Genomic DNA, 26,609 nt, shown 5'->3' on the forward strand with positions numbered 1-26,609 from the left:
ATTTCATAAACATAGGTATCGTCATCCAAATAAACAATAACAAATTCTACTGGCTAAACCTCCTTAAATCATCGTGGATAGTATATAAGTAGTGCCAAACCTTAATTAAATGTTTAGGAGATGTACCTAAGTTTAATTAAAATTTATCGACTTTAATTATTCACAGTTTTAAAATAACATTTTAATATAAAAGAAAACAGTATCTTCATTAAAGTGTTCTTTAATGAGTTAAACTTCATTCATATGATAATTTTTCTTAAGAATACATGTATTATTAAATATTAGATATTTCATAAACATCAAATATATATATATATATACCACCTACTCCTGTCATCATCAGCCTTTGTATCTAAGGTTAATATTCAAAACATGTTATAAATACTCAGAGATAATCACATATGTTGAAAACAAATTATTAGTTACTCTGAAGACAAGAGGATACATATGATTAACTGCAAAAGAATTATGTAGATAAATTTTAAATTAAAAATAAAACTTGAAGATATATGGAAGTACAAATTAAAAACACATCACTTTCTCATACATTAAATGCGTGCATGCGACTTAGCTACAGAAGCAAAAGGACAAGAGTAACAACCACCACATTGAATTACATCCAACCAAGATATAATGAATTCCATTAATAAGTGCATACACCAATTCCAATTCACACAACAGAAGCCCCATAATAATAGCACTAAACATAACATAGTTCACCAATATCAGAGTTATGTGGGCTCCAGTAAAGGCAAACCCACAAAGGATTGAACATGACAAGGATACAAAAAGTGAGAGTGAGTGTGGGCTCCATAACAGTAAAGAAGCGTGCCCTGTCATTTTCAGGTACCTTTTTGAAACAACAATTAGTCTTCTCATTCAAAACACAGCTCATATATCTCATGCCACTGCTGAATGTTACTTTCTCTTACCCCTAAGACATGGACTAATGATGTTTCACACTTCCTTTATTTATTGCTCCATGATATGCTGAAACCCTTCCTCTTTCTTTACACACAAAAGATAAATCACACTGGCAAGGGCTTAGGGTGTGGAGTTCAACACTTTTCAGTATTCAGATTTGGCAATTCACACATGGATAAGATGTGAAAACACCCTTATATGATGAACTCGCATACCACTTCACCTTGTTTATTTCACAAACCAGAACTCAAAACATAACTTATTGATAAGTGATAAACAGTAACATAGATGGATAAGTATTCTCAGATTTATAGGGCATCTAGTCCAAGAGCTTTAGCCTTGAGTTTCAAGGATTTTAAGCAATGTATAGCTTCGTCGATGAGATCGACTGGATCCTTGTCCTTCCCACCAGGAATCATGCTCTGGAGAATGCTTAGAATATCTTGTATCTTATCCTTTCTCATCTTTTTATTGCCTGACAAAGAACCCATTTCACCTAACCCTTCAATATTGTTGCTATTAGAGCATCTTGATTCCGCATCATCATCTCCCGTGTCAAAGGTTCTGTTCCGAATCTGAGAACCGGCAGTGTCCATGAACTGAATGTCATCATCATAAGCACCATTGTGTAGCTTCCGCTTCTTTGATCTTCCGGTGGAGCTAGCAACTTCTTCTTTGGATGTTGCGCAATAGGGTTCTTGGTTATCATGAGTGGTCATGGTACTCGGCGAATGCCCAGTGCTAGTAACCTCATCGTCCTCAGTAGAGTAACCATCGCTGTCTGAGTAAAGCAATGCATTGATTTCTTCTGTGTCTTCATGCATCTCGCTTTCAATGTCAATTCCCTGATTTTCATCAACTTTATCGACAAAAGTTGGTCCAGCCACATGATTCAAATCTCTTCTTAAAGGCTCCTTCTCATTCAAATTGTTAGAACCATGCAGTCTTGAATCCCAAGAAGCAAGGCACTCAGCAGGATTCCCAAATCTGGAACTATAAATGAGAGTTGTTCGATCAGCCGTTTGGTCAATGACCAAGAATTGCTTCTGCAGGAAGCCTGATTCCACATTGGGTCTAATTTCCTCTTCAAAACCTTTCACATGACCAGCACGGAGTTTCTCCTCAGTAGTAAGGTTTGGAGCCGGGGTAAATGCTTGTCGAAAGCGAGGCAAACAATAAAACCATCCGTGAGGCTCATTCGAATGTCCAAACTGCAAGTGAGGTAAGGCAGAGGACATATAAGCTGGCATAGTCACATTTATTGTGCCATTATTAATGCCAGAGTTTATGGCATTAGAAACACCATTCTGCTTCCCCGAATCAAGGGGAGCACCAAAGGGACTCAAATTGGGTGATTGCCAATCAAATTGCATCTGGGGCATCCAGGATCCAAAATCTTCTTCCATTCAACCAGAACAATCACCTACAGAACTTACAAACATACACCATCAAATTAACAAATAATGAACTAACAATAAAAAATACAATAGTAGAGACAAGCAAAACTCAATGAATGAATCGAATGATATATTAAGAATGCAATATAGTATACCTGAATAAAAACGATTATCAGAACTCGTAAACTTCTCCTTCACCAACAAGTAAAACTTCCTTTCACCAACAAGTAAAACAACTAAAACCACCAATTTAACCCAAAAAGAGCAAGGCAAAAACTAATCTACGTAACAGGTTTGAGCAACTGACGGAAATATTCAGCCTGCATTATACACACCAAACAAATTATTAGGAGTTAATAGATATCTTCTTAAGATCATAAGAGATTATGAATAAACAAACACAAAGAACAATATGATCATTTTCCTGAATCCTTGGTATGACATACCTGGCATTCTCTGAGAGGTTGAAAACATGCGATAACTCTAACTATTATGGTGGAGCTCCCTGGTGTACCATTTTCATGTTTCAAAGCCCGAAATCTGGTTTGACTCGCTGCACACACCATAACTACTTTCCAACCTTACAAAATCGAAGAACTACAATGTTCTCGAAGAAGATAATTAATATGAACACCCCCACAGCAAAGGAACAAGTTTTGATGAATTGTGTAACACAAAGTACAAATACTAATGAGAAAGCTACTACTAATCCTAGAAGAAGGGAGAGAGAAAAACAACCAAGAGATTACAAAGAGGAAATAAACTAGTCCAAGTTGAAAACAAGATCTTGAAACGATGATGGGTAGTATAATTCAGCTGATCTGACGGACATAACAAGGAACAATAACAAAGAAACTAGAACCCATTTTTGAGAGGTAAGAAGTGAAAGAAGAATCAGAAGAATTGATAAGAGGGTTTGAAAGTTAGAGTTACAGAATGACTTTGCAATAGAGGTTCAAAGAAATAACTTTGCAGTATACATCAACTGAGAGAGTAAGCAACCACCGCATGCTGCAGTATACTTTATCCTTGATTCTTATCCACACCACTATTACTCTTTCACCCAAAAAACCAGTTTAGCACCTGCAAACAATTTTGACATCACAGATCTAAAAATTAGCACATGTTTATAACTTGATTCCGTTCAAAATCAAACCAACACACAAAAATTAAGCTAAAAATCATTTCTTTTGCTTTTTTAAATCGTATTTGGAAAATAAAACCTTTTAATTACTGGGATTCAACTCATCTAAGCTATATATTTTCACTAACATGGAAAATAATTAATTAAGAAACGAGGTTGAAAAAATGACATGTTACAACAAGAAATTATGTAACTTTGTTGAAAGTCATACACAAATATTGCAGAGCACCAAGGTAGAAAATGAAAACAACAATTAGTTAATTTTATTTACTTTTGGAGACTATAAAGGAAACAAATTTTCGAAGAGACTACATAAAATGAATGATATTCAGATGCAGAATTGAAGATCTCCAAAAACTAGACCAGTTCAACCACCAATTTATAATTGTACTGAGAACCAAGTTTGAAGAAATATAAAACAGACACACACATATATATATATATACATACGATAAACATAAATATAGATAAAACTAACATACAGATTCACTGAAAAAAAACATATTGAGAGAAACAAGAACACACAAATGAAAAAAATTATAAATAAAAAAAAAAAACTTACAAGTGAATCTGAAAATGTAATTGTTAGAGAGAGAATGGATGCAATTGAGAAGAAGCGTTATTTGGGAAAAGTCAATGTCGGAAGTGGGAACTGAGTGACGAAGTAGAGAGAACAGGGAGTTGAATTATATAGAGCATGTATTGACACATATACCCTTGATTCAACTTTTAAATTAATAATTTATTCAATTAATAATGGTGGGGATGCAAAATAATTATGAGTGTTGTGTTGTGGGAAGTTGGTTAATTCATATCTGCCCGTGCGTGAGGGGTGAGGAGGGCTCATTAGTGCAAGCAAAATATTAAGTGGAACTTGATAAATTTAATTTAACAATTTATGTAACTTCAGTCGTAATTGGTTAGAAAAATATTTGATAAATTTAACCTTTAACTTTAATGCACAAAGTGACCATATATAAAATGATAGCATATTTGCTCCTAGAGAAATTAAATGATATGATGTATTGATCTTAATCGATAATCACATAATTATTTATATTATTTTGGATGACTTAGATTTTGGTTTAACCGCATTAAATTGGAATATCTTATAATAACCATAATCTATGAAATCATAGTTTAGATACAATTATAATCAACGCCGTTGCCATTGTTTCACATTACAAGCGAAAAAGGCTCAAAGTTTCCACTATGAACTTTGATGTGAGAGGAGGTTATGTTAGGCATAAGAAGGTGAAGCTTAAATAAAGATTCTTTCCCGAGGAAGATAAAGTTCTCATTCAATCATATATAAACATTTTGAAGGTCTATGTTCTTGGAGTCGAGCAAAAATCTCAATATTTTTCAAATAAGGTAACACTTTCATATGACAAAATATCACCCAAAAAAATTTGGGATCAAGCGAGTTAAATCCATTTAAAACCTTACTCACATAAATTGAATAAGGTTTTGAGAGCAAGTTTCAGAAAACAGGATAAGTGATAGCTCTAACTATGACATTGTGGAGAATGCAAAGGAATACTACTGCCAAGATAAGAGAGAAATTTACATGGAATATAATTGAAATGACTAGGTGGTAAATCTCAAGATTCCTCAGAGAGAACGAAGAGTTCCGAGTTTGGGGCACATAATCGTCCAACCTAACAACCCAAACTAGTGGCAAATGCAATCCAACATTGCCTTTTATGAAACGTTGAATAGGTCAAATAAGGAGAAAGGAAACAAAGTTGAATGCAGTGAAGGAAATAGTAGATACACTTGGTTACACATCACAATTTATACATGAATATTGACATGTTGAATAAGGGAAAAACAAGATTGAGAGAAAAAAGTAGAGGCATTGAAGACAAAGGGTGAGATAAATATGAAAAAATATCTATTTAGAGGCAAAACAGGGTTGCGATAGATACATAAACATTGAAGTTCAATGAGCTATAAACACTCTCCAGAGAAACATACTAGTTAATGGAATGTTGTACAACATGGTTAAAACAAAATATGGACTTTGATTAAAGTGTTTCTTGTATGAGATTAATATTTATTCTGATGCAGTTTTAATTTCTTAAGTGTGATCCAGTTAATTGTTTCAGTCTTAATACTTATACGTTGATTATTTGTCTCTAATTTTAAAGTAGTCATTACAATAAAATTCGTTAAAAAGATTAGTGGAAGAACTAAATATAAATAAGTAGTAGAGCCCAAGTAAGAATAAAATTTGATTTACTTTATGTTATATGAATAGTGTAGGTGAGTGCTCCAAATGTGTCGTGACTGAGAAATTATATAAGCCAGAATTGGAGGACACTTAGTACAAGAGATTAAGAGTGAAAGTAAGATAAGTGAAAGACACTATATACTTATATCCTTATTGATTAAATAAAATATATTTTTTATATATCGTTGTCTCATATTATGATTTACTTCATAATACTATTTTTCATTGGTTAAAGAATATTAATTAATATCATTCATTTTCTGTATAGTAGGACATAAATGGAACACACTGTGACATCGATGTCTTCTAAAATAAACAAGTATGGTCTCCCCCAATAAGAAAATAGAAAGGATACTGCGCAAGCCATGATTTTATCACCTGAAAGTGATTTTATGCACAGATATAACCCTCTTTGTTTGGAGTGAAGGGAACAATCAATGAGCCTAATTAACTTATTTCCTTTCATCCCAATCCTATTGGGTCTTCCCTTTTGGTGGCACAAACACAGTTACACCACATATATTCAAAAGCATCAATTCCTTTTACAATTAAATAACTACTCCACCTTTGGTGTATGAGTTAATTAATTAATATAGACCAATTCTTTAGCACGTCTGTGTGTTATTTAATCATCATGGTTACTTTATCACAACATTTCTTTAAATATTCTAACCAATGTTGAGTATAATGCCAATTCAGCCGATTAGAGGGGGGGATTATTTAATAATGTAATAGTGAAGTATTTATATTGGATTTTAGCATAATGTCTATCCTTTTTTATTTTCCTTCTTCCTAAAACTTTTTCAATAATGTGACGCCAACATGGTTTTAAAACTTACTTATATTTTATACCACTACACATAAATCTAAATTTGCTTATATTAAAATTTGGGAAGAATACTTAGACGAGGGGTTGGCATGTGCAGACCTCCCTTTTGAATATTATTTTTCTCACCTTTTATCCATAATTTAAACCATGCCTAGTTATATATGTATATGACTTCATAACCCAGTTTGTCACGCCTTTGGTTCAAGCGATACATGATTGATTCTCCTTAAGCAGTGTTTCAGTTTCAAGTCTTGTGATTGAAAAAATATCCGCTGGGAGAGTTAGTCTCATCTGCCTGTGGATATTCCCGGATGAAATATGATTGCCTCTAGTGTAAAGATACATGTAAAAAACAAAAACAAATACAGTAATATTATAACTGTTTTTTATACTATCAACATATCATTCACCATTCATATATTAGTTATCAATGATTGTCAAACAAAAATAATCTAAAACAATAGTGAATGATGTGCTATCAAAGTAAAAACTTTATACTAATAGTCCACATATATTAAACTCTTTATAAAATAGGTTAAATATAAATTATAATTTTAAACATTTAAATATAATATTGTTAAGATTCAATTGCTATACTAGTTGAAAATGACATGTATTGTAACAATTATTCCAACCATTTTGATATGATAACATGAAATATTACTTATATCCAAAATCACTTCCAGGTAGTTAGATTATACAATAGTTTATTTACAAAACGTGACATAAGGATAAATTTTGACACATGACAATAGAAGGGAAGTTAGTTCATGACTTTAATAATTCATATGTTAAAATTTCATTTTAAAACTAATTAGAAATGTGAAAATAATAGTTATTTAAATCAATTTAGAACAATAATGGAGTATGTGACGTGATGTGTTACACTACTTCTCAACCTATATTCTTCAAAATATTATCTATATATGTAAATGCTAATATTTGACTCCTATATTTTAAAATTTCCCCAACTTGACCTATTTTTGCCCTAATAAAATTAAGCCTCCTTTCCTATCACAAATACACATAATGCGAGGAAAGAACGGGGCAAAGATTGGAGAATGATTTAATGCCTTTAAAATAGTAAAGTCACATTACTTTAGTTCATCTATACCGTTTATTAATAATCGAACAACTTAAATTCTAATTCTAAAAATTTAAATCTAAATAGTACAATTTTCATACAAATCACTCAAAGTCATAATGAATTAAAATGACTCGATCAATTTCCATTAAGGTAGAAGTATTTTGCTTTTTGGAATGGGCATTGTACACTAAGATGCATGCATTAGAGTTTGGTGGGGGATGGTGTGGAACATGAGCTTGGAGCCATTTGTTGTGGATTCTCCAACAAAAACATCCACGTTTACAAAGCTATAACAACGCTCTCTCCATTCACCACTCCATTAATTAAAAGCTTTGCGAGTTTTTTTTAAACGGTTAGGATTCTCAGTACATCGAAAGTAAAGAAAGAATCAATATAATGTGACATTTTTATTTTTTAAAATATAATAATGTAATATTTCTCTTTTTGGAACTAAGTTCAAAATCAATAGCTTATCTCTCCGGTAATGGAGAAGGTTGTTCTTTTTTAAAATACCACTACACAAACCAATGCAAAATTAAGCACTTAGACCAAAAGGAAAGGGGAATTCATACCCATGAGTTTTTTTCTTATTATATGCTAAACACCACCCTCTTTCTTAGACTTTTATCCCACCCAAACCTTTTTTTAATGTCAACATTTTCTTTCCCTCCAAAGAATAAAGAAAGTTGATTACAACTTTCAATGACCCCTCCTAATATGTTTTAAAAAAGTAACATTTTCATCATTTTGTCTTTAATGCGTAAGTAAGGAAGCTTGTTAAAGAATAAAGAGTTAGATTAAGAAATTAGTTTTGGTTACATAAAATTTCCACCTCCAGTACACGTGTAACAAGCATTTATGCCCTTCCATGATGATTTCATATTTCAATGGTTTCTTTTTTTATGAACTTCAAATTAAATAAATAAAGAGTTAGATTAAGATATTATGCATATATTTTTCGCGGCATTTGTATATTTACATATCTAGCTATCTATTTTTATATAGTAAAAGTAAAGGTTTTATAAATTGCAAAGGTTTTCTATTTTGAAAGCATCTATCTTTGTTTAAGTTGGAGATCAACATAGTAGTAATTCTTGAACATTTGTGCTTATACATGTGTCCCTTAGATGGCAATAGAAAAGGAAGGAGCCATAACAAGGTAATAATATTAAACATTTGATGTTGAAGGCAATATCTTTGCACCATGAGCCAAGCATTGAAGTGGTGGTAGAGTTTCCTCTTTGTGAAGAATCATGTGGTTTTTGAAATATTGGAGTACAAGGGTGCTTTTAATTATGCCAGCACCAATTTGGTTACATTGATACGCACTAAGAACCCATCCAACATTTTTGTATGTCAACCCACAATAGTGGTTCCATAATTCCATTTGTAACCAACTATGCAATTCTATAGAGGCATGTTCCTAACACTGTCTTTTTCGTTAGTACACAATCGACTATGATGCATTAGATGCATGTTCCAAGCACTATCATATTTCTTGGACACATTGCTTTGTTTCGATTAACCAAAATATAAGCTTAACCAAAATTCTTCATTTACAAACTAACTTTCTTTTTATAGCATTGAGCAACTAACTAACTAAATTATAAAACTATCTAACACTCCTCCTTAATCCAGTTTTCATTCAGTCTTAGAATCCCTATCTTCGACCTGAGTTTTTCAAATCTCTCATTCTTCAATGGTTTGGTAAAAATGTCAGCAAGTTGTTCTTCACTTTTGCAGAAAACTATCTTCAATCTCCCATTGCTTACTTGGTCCCTTGGAAAATGAAATCTAGTTTCAATGTGCTTGCTTCTACCATGTGCCACTGGATTCTTGGCAAGATGTATAGCTGACTTGTTATCAACCATTAGCAATGAGTTGTCATCTTCTTTCTTCAGCTTTAATTCTGCCAACAAGGTATCTAACCAAAGGCTTTGACAAGTTGCCATACATGTTGCTACATATTCTACTTCACAAGAGGACAGAGCAACCACATCTTGCTTCTTTGAACACCATGAAATTGGAGAATTACCAAGCATAAACAAGTATCATGTTGTGCTTTACCTATCTTGCTTATCACCACACCAATCAACATCACTAAAGCCAATTATGTCATGACCAAGGCTGCTGATTCTATTTGGTAATAACAAGCCAAAATCCATTGTTCCTTTGACATATCTGAGCAATCTTTTTGTTGCTAAGAGATGACATCTCTTTGGTGCCTCCATAAACCTGCTAACCAACCCTACACCATATGCAATATCAGGTCTAGTGTTGCATATATATCTTAGGTATCCAATCATTTGTCTGTAGATGGTTTTTCTGCAATTTATTCATCTTCAAGTATTGAGCTTCCTGATTCAACAGGTGTTGAAACAGAATTACATCATTTCATGTTGAATCTTTCCAAGACATCAACAATATACTTCTTCTGATGTATGACAACCCCCTTTTTTATTTTGGTAAATTCTATCCTTAGGAAATAGGACAAGTTTCCTAGATCACTCATGTCAAACTCATTCTTCATGTCTTGCTTGAATGAGTTGATTTCACCAATATTGTTGTCTGTTACTAATAGATCATCTACATATAGACAAACTATTAGCAATCAATTCAACTCTACACCTCTTATGTACACACCATATTCAGCTGTGCATTTTGAGAAACCAAGCTTCAACAAAAAACCATCAATTCTCTTGTTCCAGACCCTTGGTGCTTGCTTGAGGCCATACAGAGCTTTATACAACCTGTATACCAAGCTTTTAGTCCCTGCTACCTCAAACCCAGGTGGCTGAGTAACATACACTTCTTCTTCTAATTGGACATTCAAGAATGTTGACTTGACATCCATTTGTTAATACACCAACCCTTATAGCTTGTCAATGACACCACCAGTCTTATGGTTTCCGTTCTTGCAACAGGGGCAAAGACTTCATCATAGTCTAGGCCCTGTTTTTGAAGGAAGCCCTTTGCTACAAGCCTAGCCTTGTACTTGGTCACTTCTCCTTTTGGATTTATCTTTACCTTATAAACCCACCTTGCATCAATAGCCTTATTTCCTCTTAGTAATTGAGTAAGCTCCCAAGTCATGTTCTTCTCATTTGACATAAGTTCTTCCTACATAGCATCAAGCTAGTGACCCTGCTTGACTACATCTTCAAAGTTTACTGGTTCCATTTCAGCCAAGATAGCCATGTGCACCAGTTCCCCTTCAGCAGTGATTTCTGAGTCTGGAAAGACTTCATAGTCACCCAACCTTGATCGTGCTTGTCTAGCTCTTTGTGGTCTTATTTGGTTTTGACTTTCTACAGCAGATGGTTGATCAACAAGCAATGGTTCTCATTCTACTAAGTCTTCATCAAACTGCATCATTGTGTGTCTTTCTGAGTCAGTGCTTGTTCCACTCCAATTCTAGCCTTGTGTTTCATCAACTTTCACATCTCTAATCAACATTATATTTTGATTTAGTGGATCATAGACCCTATATGCTCATGTATGGTTGTACCCAAGCAACACAAGTTTCTTGCTTCTGTCATCCAGCTTCTTCCTTTGAACTTCAGGAACATGAACATAACAAATCGAGCCAAACACTCTGAAGTGATCCACCCTTGGTTTTGATCCTGGCCAAGCTTATTCAGGAGTATAATCACCTACCCTTATTGTAGGACTCATATTCATGATATACACTGCTATTGAAACAACTTCACCCTAAAATCTCTTTGGCATAGACTTTGTTCTAAGCATGCTTCTTGTTATGTTAAGGATGGTTCTGTTCTTTCTTTCTGCAGTGCTATTGTGTTGTGGAGTATAGGGAGCAATTATTTCATGAACCAGTCCTTCTTTGGCACAGAACTCTCTCAATTCACTTGACATGTATTCTCCTCCTCCATCAGTTCTTAGAGTCGTCAATTTTTGTCCACTCTGTCTTTCTACTTGAGCTTTAAAGTTGATAAAGACAGTGAATACCTCACTGTTTCTTTTGATCAGATAAACCCAAGTCTTCCTTGTGAAGTCATATGTAAAAGTCACAAAATACTTTGATGTCTCCCAATGAGTTTTCTTCAAAGGGTCCACATACATCTAAGTAGATCAATTCGTGTGACTTTGTTGATTTGGTTGGTACATGTGACACAAAACTGTTCCTAGTTTGATTACTTGACAAACACTCATCACACAGTTCACTAGGACTACTAATTGATGGTAATCCAGTCACAATTCCCTTTCTACTCAGAAGCTCAAGGCTTTTAAAACTCAAATGGCCATACCTCTGGTGCCAAATCCAGTTCTCGTGAGCTGCCTTGGACAACAAGCACTTGTGATTGTTCACTTGAATCCCAATCTTGAAAGTTCTGTTTTTGAATAGTGGAACTCTCAAGATCATATTCTTATCACAGTCATATACATTCAATAACTTGTCTGCCATAGTCATTTCATACCCTTTCTCAAGTAGTTGACCAAGGCTAAGCAAGTTACTTTTCATCTTTGGAACATACAAGACATTCTTGATGCTAGCACTCTTCCCATCTTTCCTCTTGATTGAGATATCTCCAACTCCTTCAGCATTGGTGGAGCTGTGGTTTGAAAACTTCACTCTACTCTTGGCATTTTCATCAAGTCTCTCAAACCAATCCTTATGGCCTGACATGCGATTAGAACAATCAGTGTCAAGATATTAACAATCATCATTGACCTCCTTTTCATATGTGACCATGAGTAGGACCTGTTCTTCCTCAGATTCTTCTCTTTGAGCCAATCTAGCTTCAATTTCTGGTCCACTTCCATGAGTAGCTTTGAATCTACACTCAGATGCAAAGTGCCCAAGATTCTTGCAATTAAAATATTGAACTTTCTTCTTATCAAACTTCTTCTTATTTCTCCTTAGCACCTGATCTTGTTCATTGCTTTTGTTTGCTGTGAAGGAGTTGGAATCTTGCCTAGCTCCTTCATAGTTCTTACCTTTGTCATTCTTCCATCTACCTTTGACCTTCTTTTGGAAGTTTCCTTGGCCAAAGGACCTCCTGCTGGACTGTGCTTGGAATGACTGACTAGAGTTTCTATCTAAGTTCATTTCTTTGATTCTTTGGTCATGAGCTTCTAATGAACTTTGCAATTCTTCAATCTTGAACACTTCAAGATCCTTAGACTCTTCTATGGCAACAACCACATGATCAAACTTGGGGTTTAAGGTCCTCAACACTTTCTCTACCACCAACTGATCCCTCATTACTTCACCATATCCTTTCATCAGATTTGTCAATGATCTGATTTTGGTGAAGTAATATGAAATTGTGTCACCATCTTTCATTTGCAATAGTTCATACTCCCTTCTCAATGTTTGGATCTTAACTTTCTTTACCTTCTCTGCACCAGCATAACATTTCCAAGATTATCCCAAGCCTCTTTTGTTGTTTTGGCACTTGAAATCTTTTCAAAGTTAGATTCATCCACACATTCATGGATCATGAATAAAGTGTTGCAATCTTTCTTCTTACATTTCCAGAAGGTGGGTCTTTGAGGCTCGGTAGCATCCTCCTCCACTGATTGATATCCTTTTTGAACTATGTCAATCACTTTTTGATAGCCAAATAATACCTTCATTTGAATGTGTCATCTCTCATAGTTTTTGCTATCCAATGTAGGTAATATCATGGTGAAGCCACTGTTGTTTGCCATGGAGATGCACAGATGAGTTCTTTCTCCCACAGATCTAAGAATCGAAAACAAAAGAACAAAGCTCTTGATACTATTGTTGTGAATAGCTTCCAAGTTGCTTGATAACCAAGTCGCAAGGATGCACTTGGTGTGAGTGAAAGAAGAAGAAATATGGCAGAGATAGAAGAGTAGATAGAGAGGAAGAAGAAGAAGAAGATGGATTATGGATGCATATGTGAAAAAAAGAGGAAGAAGGAATGTATATGGCAGTGAGTGAGAAGAGAATTGATTGAACAAAAGTTATTCTTCATTTGCAAACTAACTTTCCTTTTATAGCATTGAGCAAATAACTAATTGAATTATAAAACTATCTAACCGATAATAAGGCTATCTAACTCGACTTTCAAAATATGGTTCATAATGGATTCATTATAACAATTCAATAAATCAATTTTTTTATTAATTTGTATTTGTTTTTGTTGAGTTAAAGTTTGATATAGTGATGGTGCATGAGATTTTTGTTTCCTTTTTCTTTTTCTGTATTCTTTTCCATAAGATGTGTTTAATTATGCCTGGTAATTAATTAAAATAAGCAAACAATTTTTTAAATTTCCTATCACACGTGGGATACTGCCTAATGCATTGGTGGATATATAATGTATTGTGGAACTCATATGAGGGTTATTATTATTAGGGTTTTTGTTAACTTCGTGTTGAGGTTAAGAAACTTCAAAATAGATATTTTCCTATAAAAATGTGGAATTAAGTAAATAAAATGTTTTAGACTACTTTTTCAATTCTTCTGTTTCATAAATTATGTCACTTCATATATCACTTATTATTGAAATAGAAGAGTGACATAACAAGTAACATATAGAATGATATATTTTTGCAGTGACAGAACAAAACATTTATTATTAGAGAAAATTGTATGCATAATATTCTATGAGTTTTATACGTTATTACTACATCATCCATTATTTATATTTAAACCTCATTTTCTCTTATAAAAAAATTAATCTAAATAAATTGTAAATATACAGTGATTTTATATAAATTTTTACTAACATTGTATATATAAACTTTTACAGTAAATGTAGTGGAGGGCACATTATTTGCAGGTGTTAATGACCAAAGACTTCTAACGAGTTTCACCGTGTGACCAATTCTTCACAATAATATGGGCATGCATTAAATGTGCTTAATTCCACTAATAATTCCATGCGAACCTGCTTCCACACTAGTATAATATTTCTTTGGCACTTCAAAGCACAAAATGAATGGCATCATCAGCTGCACCCTTGGTCTAGCTACTAATTAAGCAAGTCTCTATTAGTCTATTTCGTGCTTAAAGTGGGCTTAACTTTTCAATTTTAATTAGCGTTTACAAAGTCAAATTTGTCCATCTGAAATAGTAACTTAATTGTCGTATTAGACCATAAGCTCATAAAATAAGACTTTCAAAAATCAAACGATAAATTATAAAACAATTAAAGGATCAAAACGGGACAAACATGTTTCCCCATGTGGTAGCAAGCGGACAGATGACATATATCTAATAGTGTTATATATCTTAAGTCAATCACATATTATCATATGAATGAAAGAAAATTTTAAAAAAACAAAAAATAACATTTTAAATTATCCAAGATAAGAATGAGACACATTTGGAAACAAGTAATTTCTGTCTATTCAAGCCAGACCAAGATCAACTTTTTAAGAAAAAAAAAGTATGATATTTAATGTTATAATTACAACATGCCAAGAAGAAAAAAATTACTATACATAGTGGCATATAATGTGTTTTGCATCTCTTACCTGCCATATATGATAAGGGTTTTGTTCAAGGCAATACATAAGAAACTAAATATAAATTTAATCTTGGAAAACTATTGATTATTAACTATTAAATACACAAATTCTAATATTGATAGTAGACTTTCAGGTTACTTAATCATTGTTATAGTGGTTAACTAGCAGTGTACCCATTACGGGTCACTTCTTTATTTATACACAATATATAAATAATGTACATATATTTTACAACATTAATAAATCATTGAACCATTATATTTTTGTATTCATATATTTGCAATATTAACATTAGTTTTTGAGGGTATATGTAGAATATTAACACTTATATATGTATTTGTATAAGCATTGATTTGTTCAAATTATGATTATAAAAAGTATTTGATTCTAAAATAACTCAATAAATAAAATCCAAATTGTATTGGATAATATTTCACCTCTATATTCTCTATATAAAATTATAAATATAAATTTTTTTTTTGCATCATATTTTTTGTGATTACGTTTATAAGTACTATATAAAGTCATAAGGATTTTTTAGCATATTTCTTGGATGCTTATGTTTTATTTTAGATTAATGTTCATTGTGTATAAATATTTGAATATATTTTTAGCATTCAAATATAGTATAATTAAATATTATTTATTTGATTATGTTTTAGCTAATAACCATTGTTTGAAAATAACTCATAAATTAAAGATTCCTTTTTATTATTTGGAAAATATATTTTTCTATACAACTGTAATATTTTACTATATATATTCTATTTATGTTATAAAGCCTATTATTACTATCTTAATATTGTAAAAGTAATATTGCAATAGTAGAAGAAAACATTAAACCCTGAACAAAATATATTTATAATGAGTGTTGCCTAAAATTAAAGAATAAAAAAATAATTTAAACAAAATATAAATCAAATATGTAACATAATGCACACAATTTTGTATATCTTATTATTGCTTTTAATAAAACAGAGGTAGAGGAATCAATTATATAATCACAATAAAATCAAATCAATGACATATTTTTTTAATATTTTAATAAAAATAAGACTACTATTATATTAATTTGATATTGTCGCTCATTATTTTCCCATTATTTGTTATATTAAATAACCTTAATGAAAGAACACTGAGCATTTCTTTCAATCACGATGTCATTAATGCCATACTTCTGGTTCTGACGAGAATTGATAATAGAATTAAAATTTATTGTTATTAATGCTAATAATATCTTCTTTAGTAATTTCAAAATATGAAATAGCCTTGGTGAAATTTGTTACTTGAAATAGCCTTGATGAAAGAAGATTGGGCATTTCCTTCAATCATAGTGTCATTAATGACATGATCATGCTCTCACGAGAATTGTTAATAGAGTATAATGAGAATTATAGTTATTGTTATTAATGCTAATGATATCCTCATTGGTAACATATTTTTTGGTGTCTAGATTTTTAATTTTGTGGGTCACCTTAAAATTAGGCATTAAAGTTGAAGCCGAATTATTCTTAAAATTAGGCATCAAACAATTTTCATAAACCTACAATTACTCTTTTGAACAAAATACTTGTCATTTTTTACTCACTCATTGAATTCACATTTACTGCCCTAGTTGTAACGAACGTAATAGTTTCCACTTTTCAACCAGATTCGTCGACCTTATTAATATAATATAAGAATATACTCACAATTGATTTCTTATTTTTAAATATGATTGTTTTGTATATTTAAATAATACAATGATATTAAGTAATATATATTCAAAAACTGTTATAATGATTATATTATTTCTTCATTACTTATAAATAAAATCATTAAGTATTTATTATCAACAATTATTAGTTATAATTCTGCAAATTTATCTCATAACTAGAATTGCATAAAATTGGGAAATCGCAAATAATTTAAATGAATTGTAAGGATGGATTCATTATTGTTATTTAATAGGTAATAAATTAGTCTAGTAACTAATATATATATATATATATATATATATATATATCACTAAGTATTTATTATCAACAATTATTAGTTATAATTCTACAAATTTATCTCATAACTAGAATTGCATAAAATTAAGAAATCGCAAATAATTTAAATGAATTATAAATACAAAAAAAAATATGACATTACTCTTATTCATATATAAAAATGTCACAAATTTAGAACAATTTTACGGTAAAAATGAATTACAAAAGTTAATTAAACCACTATGAGTGTTGTGATGGGATACCGTACGCATTCAAATATAATAATAGCTCCTGTGTTTGTCACTACATTATTAAATTAATTTATCGGGGAAATACAAAAGGTAAAAAGAATTTGAAAAAATAGGCAGAAAATCTTAGAACCCCACCCCCAAATCTACTGCACAGTAAGAAACAGCAAACTTTCGTAGAAAAAGTTGCACACGCGTATTCAGAAAACCTTTTTAATTAACACGCCGTCTTATGTAATCTCTCATTTAACAACAGTTTGTATGATGGTCATGTTTTAACTTTGATTCACATGGTAATGAAAATTTTCTAGTATTTAATACTAGTCATATTCATATTAAGTAGAATGACTAATAAATTGTGATATTTGAGTTTAAAACATTTATTCTTTGGTATTAAGAGAGAATGATCGATAATTGATGCAGAGTGGTAGATGATGAATATTCGGTTGAAGATGAAGGATCAGGGGATCTGATCGGAATGTCATCTTGACTCACATGGGGAGGTACCTGAAAATGTTTTCCGACGATCAAGTCAGTTGAGTATTGTAGAAAGATAAGGAGAGTAAATAAGAGAGAAGTTGAAGCAATAAATATAACAATAAATGAGAGAATGAGAATTAATTATACATCATGTATGGTATCTTTTGTTTATAAAGTTTAGGGAATGCTGAGATGACATCTAGTCATTGGCTAGCATTTAACGGGTACAAAAGATGTACTCTAGTCGTCCTTGTTCACCCTGCGGATATGTTCTTGTCGAATTGTCGGGGACCTGTTGAATGTGCAACGACATAATAAGTGGTTTATTGTCTGACATTGATGGCGAGTCATTGACGTATTAAATAGTATGTCTAATGTTCATTAAATAACATGTCAGGGGTGCATTAAGTAGCGTGTCAGATACATAAATGATACGTCAGGAGCATTTATGACATCATCCACAAGTAGACTCATTCTGAAGCGAGCAACAGGGACACACAGAATGCTGCACGGAATACTTGGGGTAGAAGGGGACAACCCGATGATACCGTGTTGGAACAGTTGCCTCAGTCTATTAGGCTGATCAGAAATGATCAAATTAACAGATTCTTTGAGGTTGATAGTCTAGACTTGATTTAAAATTCAATATTTTAAAATTTGAAGGCTTTCGTGGTGACAAGGAAGACATAACCTGTTTTTAGGTAAAAAACATATTCTAATATCTATATGTGAATATAAAAATTTATTAACAGATAATATATTATTCACACTTTATTTATATTATTTTTTTAAAAGAATTAATGATAGTTGAACATAAATGATAGATTATACAATAACATTGTATAGACCATACATTGGTAGTGTATATATTTTTTTCTCTCAAAAAATAAAAAGGTAACGAGATTTATAGAATTTCAAATTTGGTCATAGGGTATGTTCTGCAATGTGTCTGATCGCAACGGATCATGGCATGATGGGCACGCCTGAGAAATGAGAAGAGATGAGCGTGAAAACTGAAAAAGAAAAAACAAGTGTGCTTATTGTTGGTTCTGGCTACTATATACTTATCTCTGAGCAATCTGGCCAAGAGTTATGGTATGGTAGATTTTATTGGCGCATGCATTGGTGCACGCTTGGGCTCGTGAATCAATGATGCAAAGAAAGAAAGAAATCACCACAATATATATGGAGAGTCAAACCATTGTTAAATCATCCCATGCACCTAACACACGCGATTTGTTTTTGTCCTTGGCTCAAAGATATATAGCCCTTTGTACGGTCACTGACTTGGTGTGGGTACAAACAATAGCGGCTATTAGGGAAGTTAAGGACCAGTGGCGTGCTTTCTGATTTGTGCTACTTTTTGCAAAAAATTCTAGTTCTTCTCTTTTCTTTGTCATGCCATAGTATGGTCTTAAAAAATAGCTATGGCAAAAATAATGGATGAGAATTACAATACATACTTGTAAGTACTTGCATTTCGATCAATTTATTTTTAATTAAATATTATATTTTTCATTGTTTTAAGATTTTATATTATTTATTTTATTATTATTTATAATGAATTTTAGTAATTCAACTTTACCAATAATACATTTTATTAAATTTGAAGATTCATTATTACCTATGATATTAGCTACCTACAAATGAAACATATTTACCAATAAAGTTGGCCTAGTGATATAAGATTTTTGCTAGATTCTCAAGATAATCAAAATGTTAATGATTTAATTTTTGGAAACTACACTTGTTGAGAGGGACAATCACGCATCCCAAAAAGAATTAGTTTTTTATCTTAGAGTGTGATTATACTCTTGGTAGAAGAAGAAAAAAACAAATACTACCTCCTCCAACCTTTTGCAATTCTTACTTAAAGCAACTACAAGGTGAATGCTTAAAATTTTAAAAACGTTTATCATATTGTTCATTAGTGTGGGGCACATTCTTATTAAGAATTTGTTCCTATTTTGTAACTCTTAATGATAAATATTCGCCATTAAAGTGAATATTCTTAAGTGGTATGGACAAATATAAAATAAACATTAAGAGTTAACTGAATACAAAAATGTAGTTCACTATGCCTCTATATCTCTTTATTTTCCCTCCACATTCACCCATTTCAATGTGAACAAGTTTTATGTGAGATTTATTTATAAAGTGAGGGAAATGAATTAGATTGGCTCAAAAATAAATAAAATGAATTAGAGTGAGTGAGTGAAATATGGATGAGAAGAAAGGGGCATGTTGTAAATAAGAAAGTTGGAGATTTGATTGCGCGTGAATAAAGGTAAACGACTTGAACAGAAGCAGAAGTAGAAGCAGAAGGAGGAGTACAACTCCAATGTACCGCGAGGGCTTAAAATTAGATTCAATTTCCCACTCCACACTGCATAGTCATACCAATTAGTCAACGCTATATATATATATATATAATGTAAGATTTAATATATATATAGATCCATAGTGTAAAGGTTTTTTACACTATCAGTAACTTATTCACCGTTGATTCGTTAACCATCATTGATTCTCAAACAAAAGTAATATAAATCAATGGTGAATGGTGTGTTGATAGTAAAAAAAATTACACTGTCGGTATATAAATTTTAAACTCTATATGGCAAGAAAAATGATAAATCCTGCATATTAGTTTATACATTATTTTACAGATATGAAAGTGATATCTGTCTTAGTATCCTATTCAGCTATTAATAATTGATTTATAAATTGTATATGTATGAAGATAAAGAGCGTAAGAGTTTTTTATATTATTATTATATTATATTATCTACTAGTAATTTTCAATAATCATTGACTCTTCAATAAAAATAATACAAATAAATTATGAATAATATATTAATTGTGTATAAATATTTACATTATCGTTGTATAAATATTACACATTTATATAAACTTTATTCCATATATATACTATTTTGTTTTTGGTTTTAGTGCAAAGTGCGGGCAAAGTCTTTGTGCTATTTTTTTAAAATAAAAAATGGTTTCCCATATCCACTTTAGCTTAGTGATGTGTTATGAAATTGTGAAATGATATTTAACTGGTGCAGGACATGAACTACATGACAACTTACAGGCACGAATACTAAGCTACTACAGTGCTATATGATCTATGTTCGTATCTTTTCATGTTTTGTTTGATTAACCAATGTCATCAACATTAGTTAAAGAATACAAAGACAGTTTCGTATTATAATTTCACTATTTTGAATGCAGATTTGTCTTTTTATGAAGGATACAAATATTTTAATGATAATAATATCAAGTACGACTTAAAATTTCTCCCAATATTTTATATATGATGTACATTGATTTTTACAAATAATATTCAAAATTATTTTTTCATTACTTTTGATGGCAAGGATTTTTTTGTTGATAAACTGTTGTCTTTAGAACAATGTTTTCCAGCTGTAGCTGTAGCTCATTTTATAATTGCACTCTATGCTTTATAACATTTACATAGTGCAAAATGTATAAAAATTAAGACAATAGAAATTTAAGTTATATTAATAAATCATCTAGGATGACATATAAATAAATATAAGAATCCTTTTTAGGATACAATTATAAATGGCATTGCATTTTTTCATACCAAGAATAATATACCAACAAGGCAACAAAGTGTTGGTCAATGGTGTAAGGTCTCACTGGACCCCCAATGATGAGGGTTAGATACCTGGTAATGATACTTGTTGGGAGAGACAATCACGAATCCCAAAAGAAATTAAATCTTTACGAAAAAATGTGAGATACTCTTGGTAATACAAAAAAATAGCATAAGATGTGTGGTAGCATTGGCCCAGAGTGAGTGTTTTGGGCCGAACAAAAAGAAATGCCTTCGTCCATTCAAACAAAATGCAGTATATTTTGTGAAGCCCAACCCAGTTCTATATGGTGGTTGCACAATGGATGGGTTTCACGTTTTCTCTTTGGGTCCGAAAGAGGATTCAAGAGAGAACTCCATATGGACGGGGCCAGGGATTTTTTCCACATACTATCCCTTTCTCTCCATAGTAATTTTTGCAGCGTATTTATGTGGATAATTGAATAGGTTTTTCATGTTTGAGGTTACTGAAAACACCATTGAGACGAATTAAACATCATCTTCACCTCCAACATCATGCAATACTTAACTTTTAGGGAAATTAACTTGGAGCTTTCTTCATCATAAACACAAGCTTTTTTAGGGAAATTAACTTGGAGCTTTCTTCATCATAAACACAAGCTTCGGGTTCATCTTTTAAGCTCTAAACTCTTCCATTATGTTACAATTCTAGATCACGGGAAACATCTAGGCTCTTGTGTATGGAATGCAATTCAAAGGGTTACCCTTACTCTTAAAAATGGATTCTGTGATCTTAAAACAGCAGAGAACATAATTTGTTTCCTATTATTATTAATTCTAGAAGTGCTTGATTTAACCATGGATTTAATCAACCCACATCAAATTACTTAATGACAAGATTTAGTCAGATTTTGACTTTTGTTTTACGGATGGATCTTCAATGCAATAAGAAGTGAACATAAATTTCCATTAACTACCAAAGAGAAAGGTGAGAATATATAACTACATGCACTGGAAAGCAAGTGGAAGGCTAGAATTTGATGTTACAAGAAATAGATATCCCATTAATGTAACTTCCTTTATACAAAAGCATGAAACTAGCCCTCTAGTACATCATAATCAATGTGTCTTCACCGTGGCCTATAGTTCCAGTTACCTCAAAAAATTGTCCTACATGCACAGATGCACTGGAAGGAAATCTGATATGATTTTTGGTTTTGATTTTACCATATTGAATGCTTCATGCCGAGGCCATTGCACGTCAATATAAGGCCCTTGTAACGGTTAAGATAATCCTGCAGCAAATAAAATTGGTCACCTAAAATAAAACAGAAAAACCATTCTTCTAAATAAAACATGATTCAAGGCAGAAGAAAAAATATTGCTTACAGCGATATTGTAATCATAGACATAAAGCATCCCAATTTTATCATAATCCCTCCTTTTGATGGGATCACTCAAAACTGTTCAATAAAACCAAAGACATGTTAGGTTGCTTACAATAACTTGACAGAAGTTCATGCAGTAGCCTACCTTATAGTTAAAAACTACTAAGTTAAAGAGATATATTTGTTTCCAATATCATAGTTATTTAACCAATAGTTTATCCCCTTCACTAGCTGTTGTCTCAACCACAATCTATCTTCTCAAAAACTTAAAGGAGCCATCTTCACTATCGAAGTATTGGTTATACGCTCATCAGACGATTGCGCATATCATGACAGGTAAATAAATATGCAAAATCTGAAGATAGTAATAATCCAGTGGCAAAGGGTATTGCAAAACAGCATACATAAGGTTCAAACTAAAAACCATATCTTTCAATCAAAATGTAATTTTAAAAACAAATCAGTATGAATACAAGTAACTTTGGGGAGGTAGGACGGAAGAGGGGAGCTAAGCTCGGGATCATTTTCCCTTTTCTTCGGGGGAAGGAATAATACGATATTAAATCATATAACATGTGCAGGAAACAAATTTACACCCAATTTGCCATCAAAGTAGTTTGGAGGATACATGTATAAATCATCTAGAAGGCTAGAAATCATATCAATAATGCAACAATAATTAACCAAACAATTGATTCCTATATTCACTCAACAATCCGCTAACACTTCCAGCTTGACACAAGAATATTATATTGACATTAATCTAAGACATACTTTTAACAGAATAAAATATTTTCTGCCACATTGTTTGGAGATAAAAAAAACTAAGCATATTCATAGGACAACAACATATGTCACTATATTAGTTTACTCAACTCCTGAACCAACTCTTCCTCTGTTTTATTTCATTCAAAATTCATTGAATTCACAATGCTCAAGCGTGAAAACTTGACTAATTGGAACGAATCTCTAATATCATGAATAACAGTTGGAAAATCAACAGAAACCTAAATTGCGTAAGAACAATAAACCCTAATAAAATTAAGAGTTACCCTGATAGGCTTCGTTAATGTCTTGGAATCGTGAGGTGGCGGAATCTTGGGCTTTTTGCTTGTCAGGGTGCCATTTCTGGAATAAAAGTTAGTGACTAAGATTATTCATGGAATGAAATGAAATCCTATAAGAACAGTAACAGAGAAAGAGATAGAAAAAAACCAGAGCTAGACGAATATAATTGGAGCGAATGGTATCATCAGTAGCATCATAATCCACTTCCAATATTTTATAATAATCCTAAACAAACAAGTACGGAATAATAATATTATTTAGAGAAGAATAAATAAAAGAAAAGAAAAATGGAAAAGAGTGTGGTTGTGATAGTGAAGTGACCTTGGGGTTGGAGAGGGCAGAGAAGAGATCGAAATTGAGAAAGGAGGAATCGGGTTCCGGGTCGGGTTTGGGGACAGAATCGTCAAATTCATGATATTCCCACATCATGGTTTGGTTGGATTGAAGGATAAACTGTAATGGACTCCTCTTCACTATCTGCAAAGCTATCCACTCTCCTAGGATAAACTGTAATGGCAACTGGCAAGGAGCGCCGTGGGCATCAGTATTAGTTTCTTCTAATAAATCTAGTATTATTAATATCTTACCGGTTGTGTATATTAGATACTATTATGTGGTGGTTCATTACTAATTAAACTATATATTAGTGAAATTAGATATACATATATAATATATTAATATTAATGTTGAAAAATAAATAAAAAATTATTATTTTTATTAAAAAATTAATTTCAAATAAAAATCGTCTACTATGACTGACACGTTAAATTGAAAATCGGCCAATATGACTGGTATGATTTAATTGAAAGTCGGCCTGTCTGATCAGTTTTGATCGATATAATTATTGTACCGAATCAATATTGGGATCGGTTTACCAGTAGACTAGTTTAAGGGTTGAATCAGTTTGCACGAATAAATTTTTACAATATTATATATCTATTCCTATTTAGCACATGATGTTGTGCTTGAAGGCCTGAAAATCAACAAAAGACCAAAATGTGATTAATTCAATTTTTGAAAACGATACTTATTAACAAATAATAGCACTCTAATGTTTTGCGAACCCTCACCCTCAATGTAATGTCATTCCTTTAAATTATCTACTTAAGAGTTAATATGTTAAGTTTTTCAAATATGACTTTATATTTTTTATTTCTTAAGAGTAATGATTAGCTAGCAAAAACCTTAAATTAAATGAATTTTTGTAATATTTGATATTGAGGATTAGGAAGTAAGTAACCAAAGGTGAATATGTTTAATTGCAAAATTGCTATAGAAGCTAGAGGTGATGAATTGCTTTACCTGAATTTGTCAATACAAAAGTAGGGATGCTCATTTTCACGTTACATGGTTGGGGAGCACATATGTTGTTCTACTGCTAATCTCAAAAGGTGCTGAGTTGGAATCTTATTCTAACTAAGGATTCATGTAGTTCTAGAGGATCCAGTTACAGGTGTAACACCCAATTCTGACATGTGACATTTCAGACCCATGAATATACTAAGTGTGTCAATCATTAAACTTAAATGCACCTTGTAGTATTTTATTCTCCTCCAAGGGGAGTCTTCCGCGATTCGAACCCGTGAGACGATAGCAACTCAGCGGTATAATGACTATTTATCCATGAGGTCACAAGTTCGAGTCGTGGGAGGCTTCCCATGGAGGGGAATAAAATATTGCAGGGGGTATTTAAGCTTAATGGGTGGAACGCTTAGTATATTCATGGGTCTAGGAGGTCGCATGTCAGAATTGGGGTGTTACAATGGGAAAACTCGGAACAAAGAGCTCCCCCCTTTTCCTGTCCGACTCTTTGGTATTAAGAATGTTGGTTTTAAGAACTTAAGAATGAGTGATTTCCCTTCTCTGACCCTTCTCGACAACCTAAGAGCGGGTAGCTAATGCGTTCCTCTTTTTTTTGAAAAGGGTTCTATGGTCGGTTCGCGACCCCCAGGATGTCGAAGGCCTCATTGGGGTGATCTCGTAGTTCCTACAGGATGGAGACGACAGAAAAAAGGATTGAAGGGAGATAATGCATCAAGTTGTTCGCAATGGCCAACTTGATCCTCTTATGGATCCCATATGAGGAAACCTTAGGAGAGCCACGACTCTAACTACCATTCATGTACGATCCATACCAGATCTGACCAACTGCCCATCCTATCTTCTTTACGTTTTTGACAGCCCATATTTGTCTCAATAGAGTCTTTCAGTGGCATATTTCAATCATCTTTCCCATTACTTAGAAAAAGTGAGCCACCAGTTATCAGGTACAAGATACTATCATTACTGCCTGGACAATTTGACATCCAACTCGTAATCACGACAACCCAATTTCAAGAGCGGAGCTCTACCAATTGACCTATATCTCCCCGAGCCAAGCCAAGTGGAACATGCATGAAGGAGACAGAATTCTATTCGTTTCCTTGGCGCAGTTGGGCTATCTGGACTTGAACCAGGGACCTCGTCCATGAAGTAAAAATTCACACCTACAGTCCAACCAGTTGGGAGAGAATTAATAGATTCATTTTTTGGAGCGATTCATCATTCTCGAACGCATCCTACAATTATTTGTTGTATTGCGCTCTCCAAGTGTGCTTGTTCCCTCTTCTTCCTTACCATGGCAAATCTTTATGAAATAACTCCGATGAGAAGAAAAAAGAAGGTGTTAAGAGACCCTCCTAGCCTAACTCTAGACACTCTAAGATCCTTTTTCAAACCTATTCCCATTTCGAGTCCAGAGATAGATAAATAGACACATCCTATTGCAAGGATTGGGGGCATTCGTAAC

General features: G+C 32.5%; 3 protein-coding genes across 5 annotated transcripts; all 3 read right to left on the reverse strand.

Moving 5' to 3' along the window:
• LOC109356907 (transcription factor bHLH145-like) lies at positions 523 to 19,629 on the reverse strand. 3 transcript variants are annotated; one of them, XM_019600537.1, is made up of 2 exons: positions 19,612 to 19,629; positions 523 to 2,349 (listed from the first exon to the last, which is right to left on the reverse strand). In XM_019600537.1, the coding sequence occupies exon 2, from the start codon at positions 2,328 to 2,330 to the stop codon at positions 1,233 to 1,235; it is 1,098 nt and encodes a 365-aa protein (XP_019456082.1). In that variant the 5' UTR covers positions 2,331 to 2,349; positions 19,612 to 19,629; the 3' UTR covers positions 523 to 1,232. The 3 variants fall into 3 exon arrangements, with proteins under 3 accessions (XP_019456082.1, XP_019456080.1, XP_019456081.1); XM_019600535.1 differs by lacking the exon at positions 19,612 to 19,629 and adding an exon at positions 2,477 to 2,605 and having other exon boundaries at positions 523 to 2,347; XM_019600536.1 differs by lacking the exon at positions 19,612 to 19,629 and adding an exon at positions 2,477 to 2,605 and having other exon boundaries at positions 523 to 2,355.
• Positions 12,293 to 12,925, reverse strand: LOC109356318. Its single transcript, XM_019599645.1, has one exon. It carries the CDS (start codon positions 12,923 to 12,925, stop codon positions 12,293 to 12,295), a length of 633 nt encoding a protein of 210 aa, XP_019455190.1.
• Positions 22,316 to 24,352, reverse strand: LOC109356908 (chaperone protein DnaJ-like). Its single transcript, XM_019600538.1, has 5 exons — positions 24,143 to 24,352; positions 23,969 to 24,046; positions 23,806 to 23,881; positions 22,755 to 22,828; positions 22,316 to 22,660 (listed from the first exon to the last, which is right to left on the reverse strand). The coding sequence occupies exons 1-5, from the start codon at positions 24,248 to 24,250 to the stop codon at positions 22,589 to 22,591; spliced, it is 408 nt and encodes a 135-aa protein (XP_019456083.1). The 5' UTR covers positions 24,251 to 24,352; the 3' UTR covers positions 22,316 to 22,588.

This window comes from Lupinus angustifolius, chromosome LG09 (assembly GCF_001865875.1).
Source record: "Lupinus angustifolius cultivar Tanjil chromosome LG09, LupAngTanjil_v1.0, whole genome shotgun sequence".
Lineage (NCBI taxonomy): Eukaryota > Viridiplantae > Streptophyta > Magnoliopsida > Fabales > Fabaceae > Lupinus > Lupinus angustifolius.